Raw genomic sequence first — 15,088 nt, forward strand, 5'->3', positions numbered from 1 at the left:
TCAGGGAATCCATGGAATTGCCAATGGTAACACATCCGTTCCTCGGGGCTGGGAGGAGATCCCGGGAATTCCTGCTCCAGATCCAAGGAAGAAGGAATGGGGAAGTTCCTCTCCCGTCTTTCCTCCTCTGGAAATTTGGATCAAAATTCAGGAGCAGCATTCCAGAGGGTCCAAAGTGTCCATGGATCCATCCACACTTCCTGGAAAACCTGGAATGGTGGGAAGTGTCCTTGCCCATGGAGTGGGATGAACTTTGGGGTCCCTTCCCATCCAAACCATTCCATGATTCCAGGATCATCCATGGCCTGAGAAATCCTGAGGAACGAGGATTTGGGGAATCACTGTTCTCCCATTGATGCCTTTCCCTATCCCAAGGTGCTCAAGGATTTCTTTGGACACTGCCAGGGATCCAGGGATTCTCTGGGAATTGCAGCCCAGCCAGGAATTCCTTCCCAAATCCCATTTCCTCTTTTCCCAAGGAATTCCCTCCTTTCCTGGCTCTCCCAGCCTGACATTGGATCCATCCCCATCCTGACTCCTCTCCGGGAAGGAATTTTGGGATGCAGGGGCTTTGCTGGGAATTTGGGACTCCAGGAAGGGTTTCCCTTCCCTTTTCCAACCCCAAATTCCATAAAAATCCCCCAGGATGGATCCTGAGTGTCCTGAACCCCAGAATCCCAGAATGGTTTGGGATGGGATTAATGGATCTTACATCCCATCCCATTCCAATCCCACCATCCTGAGATGCTCCAGGATTTCCTTGGGCACTGCCAGGTCTCCAGGGATTCTCTGGGAATTGCAGCCCAGCCAGGAATTCCTTCCCAAGATCCCAGCCCAAACTCCCCTTTCCCAGTGGGAGCCATTCCCTGGCTCCTGCCCCTCCAGCCCTTTCCCAAATCCCAGCTCTCCTTTCCCTCTGCAAAAGGCTCCGAGGATTCCCTGGATCCTTCTGGAATCCAAGAGTTGGACAAAAGGGAGGAATTTGCACTTGGGATAAAAGCTGCGGGAAAGGAAGGTTGGAAGAATTCATTCCGGAGCAGCCGTGTGGAATTCCCAAGGTTTGGGAATCGCCGAGTTTAATAATGTGGGAAATCAGGTGGTGAATTAATATTAACTGCGATCATTAATTAATTAAGCTGTTGCTTATTAAGTGATTAATTAATCCCTTAGCGGGGTATTGATTATCCAGGAAGAATCATGGAATATTGGCCGGTGATCCAACGGGAATGTCACATCCAGGAGAGTCTTGGGAGCGCCTCGCACCCTTGGAAAACTTCCAAGGAAAACCGACAGCCAAAGGACATTGGTTTATTCTCTTGGAATTATTTATTTGTGGGATGATTGGAAGGCAACTTGTCCATGGATTGATCCATTAAAAAAAGACATTCCAGGGAAAAGAGAATCCGGAATATCTGAAATAATCCACAAGGAGAGCACCAAGCAGGATGGGAGTCAGGAAAACACGGAATAGGAAAAAGAGATCATTTAATTAAATATTGATTAAATTAAATTAAATATTCTTCACCAAACACAGGGAGGGCGGAGCCCAGTCCTGACTTCCAAATCCAGATCCCGGGAAAAGGCAAAACCAGGGAAAAAGGAGATTTTCTGGCTGAAACTACCCATGGAAAAATTAATTAGTGATCCAAATTAATAATTCGATTTAATAAAAGCAATTCCAATTATCCGGAGTAAGGCAGTGAAAAAAAAATGGATTTTGAATCCCGTCTGATCGTTCCTGATCCCTTCTTTAGGATGGATGGAAAATCCATCTGGAATTCTTTGCCGGAGAAAGGGCGGGAAAGTGAAAATGGAAGGAGAAACGGAAAACTTCCCCGGGTTTTTTTGCTTTGGAATCCTTTCATTTGGAATGTTTTTATTCCCAGAGGTTGATATCCAGGTGTGGAACACAATCCTTCCTCGATTTCCTGAGATTCCGTGTCTGGGAACGCACGTCGGATTTTACCTCGCAGCCGATTCCCTGCATCCCTGTGGTCATGGATCTTCGGGATTTTTGGGAATGGGATACAAATCCTCGGGAATAAAAGCCGCTCCGTCAAAATTCCGTGTGGAGAAATTCCGCCGGGATCGCTTCCATTGCTTCCCTTGGGAAATTCCATTGGTTTGGCGGCCACGGAGCTCCACATGGATCAGCTTGTAGCTGATTCCCATCATCCAGACAACTGGATTTAGCCTTGGGAATGCCCTTTCCAGGAATCACCTCTGCATTCCCAGGAGATCTCCCACGCTGGAGGACACGGATAATTCCCACAAAATCCAACAGTCCTTCCAGAATCCGTTTTCCTGCACGATTCCCAGTCCTCCCTCCATTCCCAGCGTTCCATGGAAATGGGGAATATCCCGGGATGCGTCAGGGGGAGAGGTGGGGCCGGAATGTGCGCGGCCGGATCATCATGACCACCTTCCGTAGGGAATAATAGTCCGTGTCCTTCCAGGAGTACCAGACGATCCCATCCGGGCCCAGCATCTTCCGGTTCTTAATGGAATATCGGCCGCCCTGGGAAGCAGAGGAAGGAGAAGGCTCAGGAGCAGGAAACACTCGGAATCATCTTTGGGATGGGATCATCGGAAAAACGATTTATTGGGAATACGGGAGCAGAGAATTTCAGGATAATGTGGCGGGAAAAAAAGCCCATAAATCCCAAAATTTTTCCTGAAGTCCCTCTGGAGCTGCATGGGAATTTCAGGCGGTTGAGTCAACCATTCCAGAGGTTTCCATGGCATTCCATGAGGAGTCTCTGGAAAAACTCTCCTTTTATCCCCACTCTGGAGAATGGGGAATGATCTTCCAGGGAATGAGGGATGGGATGAGGGAACAGCCTCCAGCTGTGCCAGGGGAGGTTTATGGGATATCAGGAATAATTCCAGCCTGGAAAATCCATCCAGCCCTGGCACAGTGGTGGAGGAATCCCCATTCCTGGATGGATTCAAATCCATGAGGATTTGGTGGGACACGGATCAGTGGCAGGACTGGAAATGCTGGGAATGGTTGGATTCAGCCTCGGAGAACTTTCCCAACCTAAACAATTCCACAATTCCAAAATCCTCGCTCCTCACATCCCCATCCCGCTTTTCCTTGATGTCCATCCCTCTGATCTCCCAGGGAGGAAAAAAAAATGCTCCGGTTGGGAAAAAAAATTCCCAAAAATTTCCCAAAAAAATTCCCCCAAAAATTCCACAAAAATTCCCCCAAAATTCCCAAAAAAATTCCCCAAAAAATCCCAAAAAATTCCCAAAAAATTCTCAAAAGTTCCAAAAGAATTTAAAAAAAATTTTTTAAAAATCCAAAAAAAATCCCAAAAAATTTCCTAAAAAAATCCCCCAAAAATTCCACAAAATTCCCCTAAAATTCTCAAAAATATTCCCACAAAATTACAAAGAAATTCTCAAAAAAAATCGCCAAAAAATTCCCAAAAAATTCCCAAAAAAACCCAAAAAAACCCCCAAAAAATCCCAAAAAAATTCCCCCAAAAAATCACCCAAAAATTCCAGAATATATACCAAAAATTCCCCCAAAAATCCCCAAAAAATTCCCAAAAATTCCCAAAAAAATTCCCGGTCTCAGTCCCACCTTGTAGTAAACGCCGTTGAGGTTGGAGAAGAAGCACTGGTGGTACCACCAGCCCCCGTGGGAAATCTCGGCGCAGATATTCCCGGAATCCGGGGTGCTGAAGCTCCTCTTGTCGTGGTACCAGGCGAAGGAATCCTCCACGGTGCCGCTGAACCCGTCCACGTGCAGCCGGTACAAGTTTTCCTCGTCCTCGATGCTGCGGGAATTAAAAAAAAAAAAAAAAAAAAAAATTGGAATTTCTCGTCGGGATTGCGGGAATTTTGTCCGGATTGTCCTTTCTGACTTTCAGGCGGGGCTGGGAATTCCTGCTGGGATTCATCACCTCGGAAAGTCAAGGATGAGGAGGATTTTTCCTCCTGTGTGGTCGGGGAGTTTGGAATTTCGGGATGACAGGGGTGGAACAAGACTGGGAAGCCACAACAAAGGAATGTGGGAACCTTGGGAAAATCCCAATGATTATCCCAGAGCTGTTCACTTTGTGGGGCATCTGACTGCTCCTGGAGATGGAAATTAGTGGAATTAAGGAATTTTGGAATGGTTTAGGTGGGAAGGGACCTTAAAGCTCATCCTGTTCCAGCCTGGTTGCTCTTGGGATGTGGCAGGGATGGGATGGGATGGGATGGGATGGGATGGGATGGGATGGGATGGGATGGGATGGGATGGGATGGGATGGGATGGGATGGGATGGGATGGGATGGGATGGGATGGGATGGGATGGGACTGAAGGTCCAAGAATCCCATCCAAACCATTCTGGGATCCTCTGGAGCTGCTGGGATGGCTCCAGGCTGGAATTCCCAGCAGACAAATCCCATGGGATGCAGCTCCAAAGAAAATCCCAAGTTCCAGGGAATCCTCGGAGCCTTTTGCAGAGGGAAAGGAGAGCTGGGATTTGGGAAAGGGCTGGAGGGGCAGGAGCCAGGGAATGGCTCCCACTGGGAAAGGGGAGCTTGGGCTGGGATCTTGGGAAGGAATTCTTGGCTGGGCTGGAATTCCCAGAGAATCCCTGGATCCCTGGACGTGCCCAAGGCCAGGCTCAAACATCCCGGGATCATGGAAGATGTCGCTGCCCATGGAATGGGATGAGGTTTAAGGCCCCTTCCCACCAGAAGCATTCCAGGATTTCTGGGAGAAACAGGGAAGGGGATCCTCTGGGACAATCCAGACACTCTGGAATAATCCAGGATGTGGCTGGTGCAGTTGGAAAAATGAAACACAGGAAGAGGGGAAGGGCTGGAGATTCCAAAGGATGACAGGAAATAAATGAGTGGAGAGGACAAAAATCCAAACCAGGGAAAATCCCTGGAGTCCCTTCCTGGGACAAATTCCTCAAAATCCCTGGATTTTTGACACACAGCTCAATAATTGGGGTAAAAAAAAAACAAACCAGGGAGAAGTCAGGGATTATCCACTGGATCCTACACCTCCTTTCTCCCATGGATTTGGAATTTGGGCACAGCTGGATGACGCTGCACATTCCCTAAATTACATCCAACTTAAATTTGGGATGAAATCCAGGCGGGAAGGGAAGGAGAGGCTGGGCCCAGCCTGGAAACCTCTCCAGACAGAATTCCCACTCCCAGGGTTTGAAATCCCGGGAATCATCCCACTTTTTACCTGAAGACCTGGTAGAAGGCGTGTTTGTGTTTGTTATTCCAGTCTTCCAGGTCGATCCGTAGGGAATAATCCCCTTGGCTCGTGATCCTGTGGATGTTGTCGTTCCCCAGCCAGAATTCCCCGTTGAGGTCCCCAAATCCTTCCTTGTACTCGATCCAGGTCCGGTTGAAATCCACGGATCCGTCCTGGCGCCTCTGGATGACGGTCCAGCCACCCCCTGCGGGGAGAGGATGGAAAAAGGGAATATCCAGGGAAAATCCGGAGAGTCCCAGACAGGGCCTTGAGGGAGGATCCATCAGCGAAAGGGGAATTCCAATCCCGGGAACTGTCCAGAGCTGGAGAGGGATTTGGGATCGAGGATGGAGGACACGGAGCCAGGGAATGGCTCCCACTGGGAAAGGGGAGCTTGGGCTGGGATCTTGGGAAGGAATTCCCAGCTGGGCTGCAATTCCCAGAGAATTCCTGGATCCCTGGGAATATCCAAGGAAAGTTTGGAGCAGCCTGGGATGGTGGGGTTGGAATGGGATGGGATTAAAGATCTACAAATACCAACCAAACCATTCTGGGATTCTGGGATCCAGGACACTCAGGATCCATCCCAATGGATTTTTATGGAATTGGGGAGTGGAAAAGGGAAGGGAGACCCTTCCTGGAGTCCCGAATTCCCAGTGAAGTCCCTGGATGCTGAAATTCCTTCCCGGAGAGGAGTCAGGATGGGGATGGATCCAATGCCAGGCTGGGAGAGCCGGGAATGTGCAGCTGGATCAGGGAAGGATCCAGGGAATCCTCGGAGCCTTTTGCAGAGGGAAAGGAGAGCTGGGATTTGGGAAAGGGCTGGAGGGGCAGGAGCCAGGGAATGGCTCCCACTGGGAAAGGGGAGCTTGGGCTGGGATCTTGGGAAGGAATTCCTGGCTGGGCTGGAATTCCCAGAGAATCCCTGGATCCCTGGGAATATCCAAGGAAATGTTGGAGCCACCTGGGATCATGGGAGATGTCGGGAGATTGCAACGGAATGGGATTTTCCCACCCAAACCATTCCAGGATTGAGAATTCCTTACGGTTGCTTTAAACCAAAATCCTGGAATATCCAGAGCTGGACAAGACCCACCAGGATCCTCTCACCAACACCGGGACACCCCAAAATTCCCACCCTGCTCCGAGATCATTCCCCAATCCGCTCATCGCCTCGGGAGCGTCTCCATTCCCTTGGGAATGGCGATCCAGCTCCGCCACGGGAGAATCCCCCGGGAATTCCGGACCTTCCGTGTCCATGTCGCACAGGACCTCGACGGGAAGGCCGCGGACCGAGGGCAGGACGCTGTAAATCCCGGATCTCCGCAGCCCGGTGTAGTAGACGGAGGCGCAATCCATGGGACAATTCCGGCCGTGTTTGATCCCTGGGGACGGGGACAGGGAGAGCCGCGGTTACAGCCTGGAGGGAAACGCGGTTTTCCCGAAAATCTGAAAAAGTTGGGGGAAAATTTAAAAAAAAAAAAAAATTCTTGGGTTTTTTGGAGGTTCTGGGGTTAAGTTTTTGGCAAAGAGCTGTTGGGAATTTTTTGTAGTTTTGCAGAGTTTAAAGGGGTTGGATTATTCCAGGGAAAATTCAAAATTGTTTCAAGGAGAAGCCGAAATTATTCCATAAGACCAAGAGCATGGGAGGGAAAAAAAAAGCCAAAACAAAAAATCCAAAAAGAAATTAAAACCAAACCAAAACAAACCAAAACGAAATCAAACCGAAATCAAACCAAAACCAAACCAAACAAAACAAACAAACAAACAAAAAACAAAAAAACCAAAAAACCAAAAAAAAAAAAAAAAAAACCCACCAAAAAACCCACAAAAAACTAAAAAACAAACAAACAAGCAAACAAACAAAAAAAAAAACCAAAACCAAACCCAAAAAAACAAAAAAAAACCACACAAAAAAAACCCCCAAAAAAACCCGAAAAACAAACAAAAACAAACAAGCAAAAAAAAAAAAAAAAACCCACACAAAACAAAACAAAAAAAACCACAAAACCCAAAAAACAAACAACAAAAAAGGCCCAAAATTCATTCACTAAAAATAATGGAATTTTTTGAAGAAGAAAAAATAGAACAATTTTACTAAAATTCTGTTTTTATGATGGGAATTTTGGAAGGAATACCACAAATGGAAAACTCGAAATTATTCCAGGGAAAACAACAAAAAACTGGCAAAAAAGGAAATTCCGAAGTAGTTCACTAAAAACAGAGAAATACAGAAATCCTGTTTTTGAAGTGGAACTGTTTTGCTGAAGCTTAAATGAATTTTTGAGGGAAAATCCCGAATTATTCCAGGGAAAACAACCAAGAACAAAGAAAAGAAAAGAAAAGAAAAGAAAAGAAAAGAAAAGAAAAGAAAAGAAAAGAAAAGAAAAGAAAAGAAAAGAAAAGAAAAGAAAAGAAAAGAAAAGAAAAGAAAAGAAAAGAAAAGAAAAGAAAAGAAAAGGGAATCCATTAAAAACAGAGGAATAACAAAAATTGCTGGATTTTGAAGGAAAAAAAAAAGAAATTTTTTAGGGTAAAACCCTCTAAATTTTCAAGGATTTTTTTTTTTATTTTTTGGAAAACATTCCCTGGATTACAGAAACCTCCCAACATCCACAGAGCTGGAAAAACTCTGGAAATCCCCACGGAAAAATGGGATTGAGCAGGATCTGAAAGCGCTTTGTTTTTTAGTTTTTTTCTTTCCTGCCGAATTCTCAATCCCATTCCCAAAGCCATGAATTTTTGAGGGAAATTCCCAAATTATTTTCAGGGAAAACAACCAAAAACCTGGCCAAAAAAAGAAAAAAGAATAAAGAAAAAGAAAAAGAAAAAGAAAAAGAAAAAGAAAAAGAAAAAGAAAAAGAAAAAGAAAAAGAAAAAGAAAAAGAAAAAGAAAAAGAAAAAGAAAAAGAAAAAGAAAAATTAATCCATTAAAAACCGTACAATAAGAAAAAAATGCCCAGATTTAGAAGCAGAAAAAAATGAAATTTTTGGGGTAAAACTCTCTAAATTTTCAAGGGTTATTTTTCGGATTTTTTGGAAAACATTCCCTGGATTACGGCAACTTCCAACATCCACAGAGCTGGAAAAGCTCCAGAAATCCCCACAGAAAGTCGGATTGAACAGGATCCAGATCTGCTTTTTTTTTTTTTTTCCCCAGCCACGTTCCCTATCCCATTCCCAAAGCCATGAATTTTTGAGGGAAATTCCCAAATTATTCCAGAGAAAATAACCAAAAACCTGGCCAAAAAAAAAAAAAAAAAAAAATTCATTAAAAACAGAGCAATAACAAAAAACTCCTGGATTTTGAAGTGGGGAAAAAATGAAATTTTCAGGGAAAACCCTCTAAATTTTCATGGATTTTTTTTTTTGATTTTTTGGAAAATATTCCTTGAATTACAGAAACCTCCCAACATCCGCAAAGCTGGAAAAGCTCTGGAAATCCCCACGGAAAAATGGGATTGAGCAGGATCTGAAAGCGCTTTGTTTTTTAGTTTTTTTCTTTCCTGCCGAAGTCTCAATCCCATTACAAAGCCATGAATTTTTGAGGGAAATTCCCAAATTATTTTCAGGGAAAACAACCAAAAACCTGGCAAAAAAAAAAAAAAAAAAAAAAAAAAAATCAATCCATTAAAAACAGAACAATAAGAAAAATATGGCTGGATTTAGAAGCAGAAAAAAAAGAAATTTTTCAGGGAAAACCCTCTAAATTTTCAAGGATTTTTTCGGATATTTGGAAAACATTCCCTGGATTACAGAAACGTGCCAACATCCGCAGAGCTGGAAAAGCTCTGGAAATCCCCATGGAAAGTGGGATTGAACAGGATCCAGATCTGCTATATATATATATATATATATATATATATATATATATATTTTTTTTTTTTTTTTTTTTTTTTTTCCCCAGCGCCATTCCCAAATTCCCGGCACCTGGGTGCTGCATCTCCCCCTGGACGCGGATGTCGGCGGGGTGCAGGCAGCCCCCGGGGTTCCTCCAGGCCCAGTCTGCCAGGGCCGAGATGTTGTTGATCTGGGCCTGGATGTCGTAGAGCAGCGTGGCCTGGATGTGCTGCAGCGTGCTGGATTCCCGGGAATGCTGCTCCAGCTCCTGCACCCGCTGCAGGAGGCTCTGGTTCTGCCCCGCCGCCTCCTCCTGCTGGCCAAAAAAAAAAAAAAATTAAATTAATAAATTATTTTAATGGAATAAATCAATATTTCTATTTATATATTATGTCTTTATTATATTATATTATATTATATTATATTATATTATGTTATATTTTATATATTATATTATATTTATTATATTATATTATATTATATTATATTATATTATATTATATTATATTATATTATATTATATTATATTATATTATACATATTATTATATTATTAAATAATATATTATATTATATATAATATATATTATTTTATTGTATTGCATTACATTACATTACATATTGCATTATATTATATTACGTTATATTACAGTATATATTACACTACATTATATTACATTACATTATATTAAATTATGTTATGTTATGTTATGTTATATTACGTTGCATTACATTATATATTATATATTCATTATATTACATACTATTACATTATTATATATAATATTATATATATTATTATATTACATTATATTACATTATATATTATATTATGTTATATTATATTACATTATATATTATATTATGTTATATTATATTACATTATATTATATTACATTATATTATATTACATTATATTACATTATATTACATTATATTACATTATATTATATTATATTATATTATATTATATTATATTACATTACATTATATATTACATATTATTATATTATTAAATAATATATAATATATTATATATATTATTTTATTGTATTGCATTACATTACATTACATTACATTATATATTATATTACGTTATATTACATTATATATTACATTACATTACATTTATATTATATTATATTATATTACATTATATTACATTATATTACATTATATTATATTATATTATATTATATTATATTATATTATATTATATTATATTATATTATATTATATTATATTATATTATATTATATTATATTATATTATATTACCTCCTCCAAATGTGGAGGAGATTCCATGGATAAAACGCAAGGATTTGGGATTGACTTTGAGGAAATTATCCCTGGAATGCTCCTCACCTGAGTTTCAAATATGCCAAAATTCAGGAGCTGGAAACTCCCACGGAAAAATTCCCAGGGACACGTTTACCTGGATCTCCATGACTTTGGGAATGGGATGGACCCACAGCCTTTCCAAGGAAAACTCGAAAGTCGAGGAGATTCCATGGATAGAACTTAAGGATTTGGGGTTGATATTGGGAAAATTATCCCTGGAATGCCCCTGATCCCAGTTCCGACCCTGCCAAATTCCAGGATCTGGAAGCACCCATAGAAAAAAATTCCCGGGGATATTTTTATCTGGGATTTCCAGGGTTTTTGGAATGGGATGGATCCAGAGCCCTTCCATAGGTAGAGGAGATTCCATGGATAAAACTCAAGGATTTGGGGTTGATATTGGGAAAATTATCCCTGGAATGCTCCTGATCCCAGTTCCAACCCTGCAAAATTCCAGGATCTGGAAACACCCATGGGAAAAATTCCCATGGATGCTTTTCCATGGATCTCCAGGGTTTTGGGAATGGGATGGATACAGAGCCCTTCCATAGGGATAAAAGTCAAGGATTTGGGATTGATATTAAAGAAATTATCCCTGGAATGTTCCTGATCTGAGTTCCGACCCTGCCGAATACCAGGAGCTGGAACCACCCATGGGAAAAAATTCCCAGGGCCATTTTTATCTGGGATTTCCAGGGTTTTGGGAATGGGATGGATCCAGAGCCCTTCCATAGGGATAAAACTCAAGGATTTGGGATTGATATTGAAGAAATTATCCCTGGAATGCTCCTGATCCCAGTTCCGACCCTGAAAAATTCCAGGATCTGGAACCACCCATGGAAAAAAATTCCCAGGGCCATTTTTACCTGGGATTTCCAGGGTTTTGGGAATGGGATGGATCCACAGACCTTCCAAAGGTGGAAGAAATTCCATGGATAAAACTCAAGGATTTGGGATTGATATTGGGAAAATTATCCCTCGAATGTTCCTGATCCGAGTTCCGACCCTGCCGAATTCCAGGATCTGGACACTCCCATGGAAAAAAATCCCCGTGGACGCCTTCACCTGCATCTCCAGCGCCTTGAGGCGGTGCCGGTGGTTCCGGAGCTCCTCCTGGAGCTCGGAGATCAGCTCCCGGAGCTCCAGGATCTGCTGCTTGCGCTCCTCGTTCTCGTGGAGCCAGTAGGAGACCTCGTCGGTGCAGCGGAACAGGTCGGGGCAGCGCTGCTCGTCCCCCTGCGGCAGCGTGGCCACGATCCGGCACTTCCCGTTGGGAAGCACCTGGTTGCTGTACTCCCCGCACTGGATCAGCCCCGGGCTCTCCCGGGGGTCCTCGTGCTCCCGGTATCCCGCGGGAAGCGATTTTTCCAGGGATCGGCGGCTCAGCGCGGCCACGAGGAGGAGGGAGAGCAGCGCGGCTTTGCCCGGGCGGAATTCCATGAGGGGTGATTCCCGGAGAAATGCGGGATCAGAGCATGCCGAGAGATCCCGGTCGCGGCAGGAAAAGGAGCTGATCCCGCGAAAATCCCATAAAATTCCAAGCTGGGATCAGTTGGGATCCTCCGTTCTTTTCCGGCTCCGTGCGCCGCAATTCCCTCACTCTGGAGCGGTTTGGAGGGATGAGGGATAAGGAATTTTTGGGAAGGGAATTCCGGAATTCCGCCCGCTCAGGATCAGGCGTGGGAAGGAGATGGTTCCTCCAGACTGGGTATCCCGGTATTCCGGCGCTTTCTGGGAAAGGGGATCACAGCAAGGAGATGGATGATGGAAAAGCTGGCTGGGAGCTGCTCCTGGAATTCCTGGCATTCCCAAGGATTCAGGACATGGATCAGACCCCTCCCATATTCCCTATCCCATTCAGGACATGGATTAGATCCCACTGAACTTCCCAATCCCATTCCAGCCATTCCCGAGAATTCCATAGATCAGACCCTTCCCACCATTCCCAATCCCATTCCAGCCATTCCCACGGACATCCATGGATTAGAACCCCCCCAAAATTTCAAATCCCATTCCAGCTATTCCCAAGGATTCAGGGTAGGGATTAGACCTCCTCCCCACAACATTCCCCATCCCATTCCAGCCATTGCAAGGAAAAAAGGACATGGATTGGAATCTCCCTCAACATTCCTGATCCCATTCCAATCGTTCCCAGGGACATCCATGGATTAGAACCCCCCCCACATTCCCAATCCCATTCCAGCCATTCCCAAGAATTCCATGGATCAAATCCTCCTCTCAAAATTCTGGATCCTATTCCAGCCATTCCCAGGCCCATCCATGGATTCGAACCCACCTAACACTCCCAGTCCCATTCCAGATATTCCCAAGAATTCCATGGACCAGAACCCTCCCAGCATTCCAAATCCCATTCCAGCCATTCCCAAAAATTCCACAGATCAGCCCCTGCCCTCAATATTCCCAATCCCATTCCAGCCATTCCCAAGAGTTCCATGGACCAGACCCCTCCCAGCATTCCCAATCCCATTCCAGCCATTCCCAGGGCCATCCCTGGATTTGGGGCTCTCCCCATATCCCTGTGTAGGATTTTCCCTCGGGATTTATAACTGCACATGGAATTATCCACGTGAGGATCCCTTTGGACACCCTGGAAGAGCCCGGATTGATCCCGGCCCGGGATCGGCGCTCCCACCGGGACTCAGATCCAGCGGGAATCAGGAGGGATCCCATCCGCGCGGGAAAAACACCCCCCTTGACCCCTTTGATCCCAAAAATCCCAAAAATCCCAAAAATCCAGCCTGTCCTTGGAGCCAGCCCGGGGTCTCTTCCCAAAAAAAAAAAAAAAAAAAAAAAAAAAAAAAAAAAAAAAAAAAGGAAGGATTCAAAGAAGGAAGGAAGGAAGGAAAAATTCCAGGAAGGAAGGAAGGATTCCAGGAAGGATTCCAGGAAGGAAGGAAGAAATTATTCCAGGAAGGATTGCAGGAAGGAAGGAAAGATTCCAGAAAGAAAGGATTCCAGGAAGGGAAGAAGGAAGGAAGGAAGGAAGGAAGGAAGGAAGGAAGGAAGGAAGGAAGGAAGGAAGGAAGGAAGGAAGGAAGGAAGGAAGGAAGGAAGGAAGGAAGGAAGGAAGGAAGGAAGGAAGGAAGGAAGGAAGGAAGGAAGGAAGGAAGGATTCCAAGAAGGATTCCGGGAAGGAAGGAAGAATTCCAGGAAGGACTTCAGGAAGGAAGGAAGGATTCCAGGAAAGATTCCAGGAAGGATTCCAGGAAGGATTCCAGGAAAGATTCCAGGAAGGATTCCAGGAATGATTCCAGGAAGGAAGGAAGGATTCCAGGAAGGATTCCAGGAATGATTCCAGGAAGGAACGTGAGCGATCCCAGAGCCGCTTCCCGGCATTCCCAACCTACCCGGGCCGATCCCTGGCAGCGCCCGGCGGCGGCGAGCGGCGGATCTTCCTGCCAGCCGCGGAATCCTGATTCCCGCTGATCCTCTCACGGCTCTAAAAATAGGGATGAGCGAGCCGGCGGCGGGAAGGAGGATCCAGGAGCCCGGCCTGACCTCTCAGCGCCCGGATTATTCCTCATCCCAAATCCCCCTCCCTCTGTTTTCCTGGGAAATGGGTTTTTTGGGGGTTTTTTTCTTTCCCCTTTATTTTATTTTTATGGGAAATCTTCCCGGTTTTTTTTTTTTTTTTTTTTTTTGGAGCGGGGAAATCGCTGTTGGGTTTAGTTCCTTACCCCGGGATTTTCTCCTGGATTTTCCGGTCCACGGGGCTCGTTAATTCCCAGTGAGTTAATTAATCAGCCGTCTGCGTGCTAATTAAATACCCAAATTATCAATTAATCCAGCAGTTAATGGGATATATTAGTTAAAAATGCTAATTAGACTCTAATTATTCCAGCTGTGGGAGTGGGATCTAAAACTAGGGAATTCCCTCCTGGAAAAATCCCTTGGTTGTGGGATTTTCCTGAGGCTGATTCCCGTGATTGCAATGGACCTGGAAACGCCTGGAAAACTGAATTTTTCTGGGATGGAACCTGGCGGCTTTTCCCAAATATCCACGATTAGATCCCCTCCCAGCATTCCCTATCCCATTCCAGCCATTCCCAGGAATTCCACGGGCATCAAGGAGGAAAAATCAGGAATGCTGACCCCTCGGAATGCCGAGAAAATGAATTCCACCTCTCAAATCCCTCTTTTTGGGGCCCCTCCCCCTTTCCCAGTGGGAATCCATTCCCTGTTTCCACTCCAGACCCAAAGCAGAGACGGATCCCGACATTCCCAAAATCCCCCCGGGAATTTGGGACTGGGAATGTCTGGAATTGGAAATTTGGGATCTCCCAGGGCTCCACTGTGGATTTTTCCCCCTGATTCCCTTCCCAGTGCTGGGATTGCTCCAGGCTCCGAGCGAGCCGGGAATTCCGCCGCTTCCCAGGGATTTTCTTGGAGCTGGGAGCACGGCGGGGAGCCGAGGGTTAATTGTCCCTGGTTAATGATCCCAAGGTCATTAAGAGCAGGGAAAGCTGATCCAGGCTGGCCATGGAATTCCTGGAATTCACCTCCGCAACTTCCGCAGCCCCGGGAGAATTTTCCCTCCTTCCCATGGAAATCTCTGCGGATCCCGGCGGGAATGGGGAGCTGCGGAATCCCCGGGAGAAATCCAGGCTGATCCCGGACCCCGGGACAAGGCGAGGATTCCTTTGGGGTCTCCTCGATCCTACGAACCCGC

The 15,088-nt window shown here is 44.8% G+C and overlaps 1 protein-coding gene across 1 annotated transcript; it reads right to left on the reverse strand.

Annotated features, from left to right (window-relative positions):
* Window positions 1–2,371: 2,371 nt before the first annotated feature.
* On the reverse strand, window positions 2,372–11,838 carry LOC130266326 (fibrinogen-like protein 1). Its single transcript, XM_056515631.1, has 6 exons — window positions 11,464–11,838; window positions 9,150–9,375; window positions 6,467–6,604; window positions 5,208–5,424; window positions 3,593–3,788; window positions 2,372–2,518 (listed from the first exon to the last, which is right to left on the reverse strand). The coding sequence occupies exons 1-6, from the start codon at window positions 11,836–11,838 to the stop codon at window positions 2,372–2,374; spliced, it is 1,299 nt and encodes a 432-aa protein (XP_056371606.1).
* Window positions 11,839–15,088: the final 3,250 nt, after the last annotated feature.

The sequence above is a fragment of the Oenanthe melanoleuca genome, unplaced genomic scaffold (genome assembly GCF_029582105.1).
Source record: "Oenanthe melanoleuca isolate GR-GAL-2019-014 unplaced genomic scaffold, OMel1.0 S017, whole genome shotgun sequence".
Lineage (NCBI taxonomy): Eukaryota > Metazoa > Chordata > Aves > Passeriformes > Muscicapidae > Oenanthe > Oenanthe melanoleuca.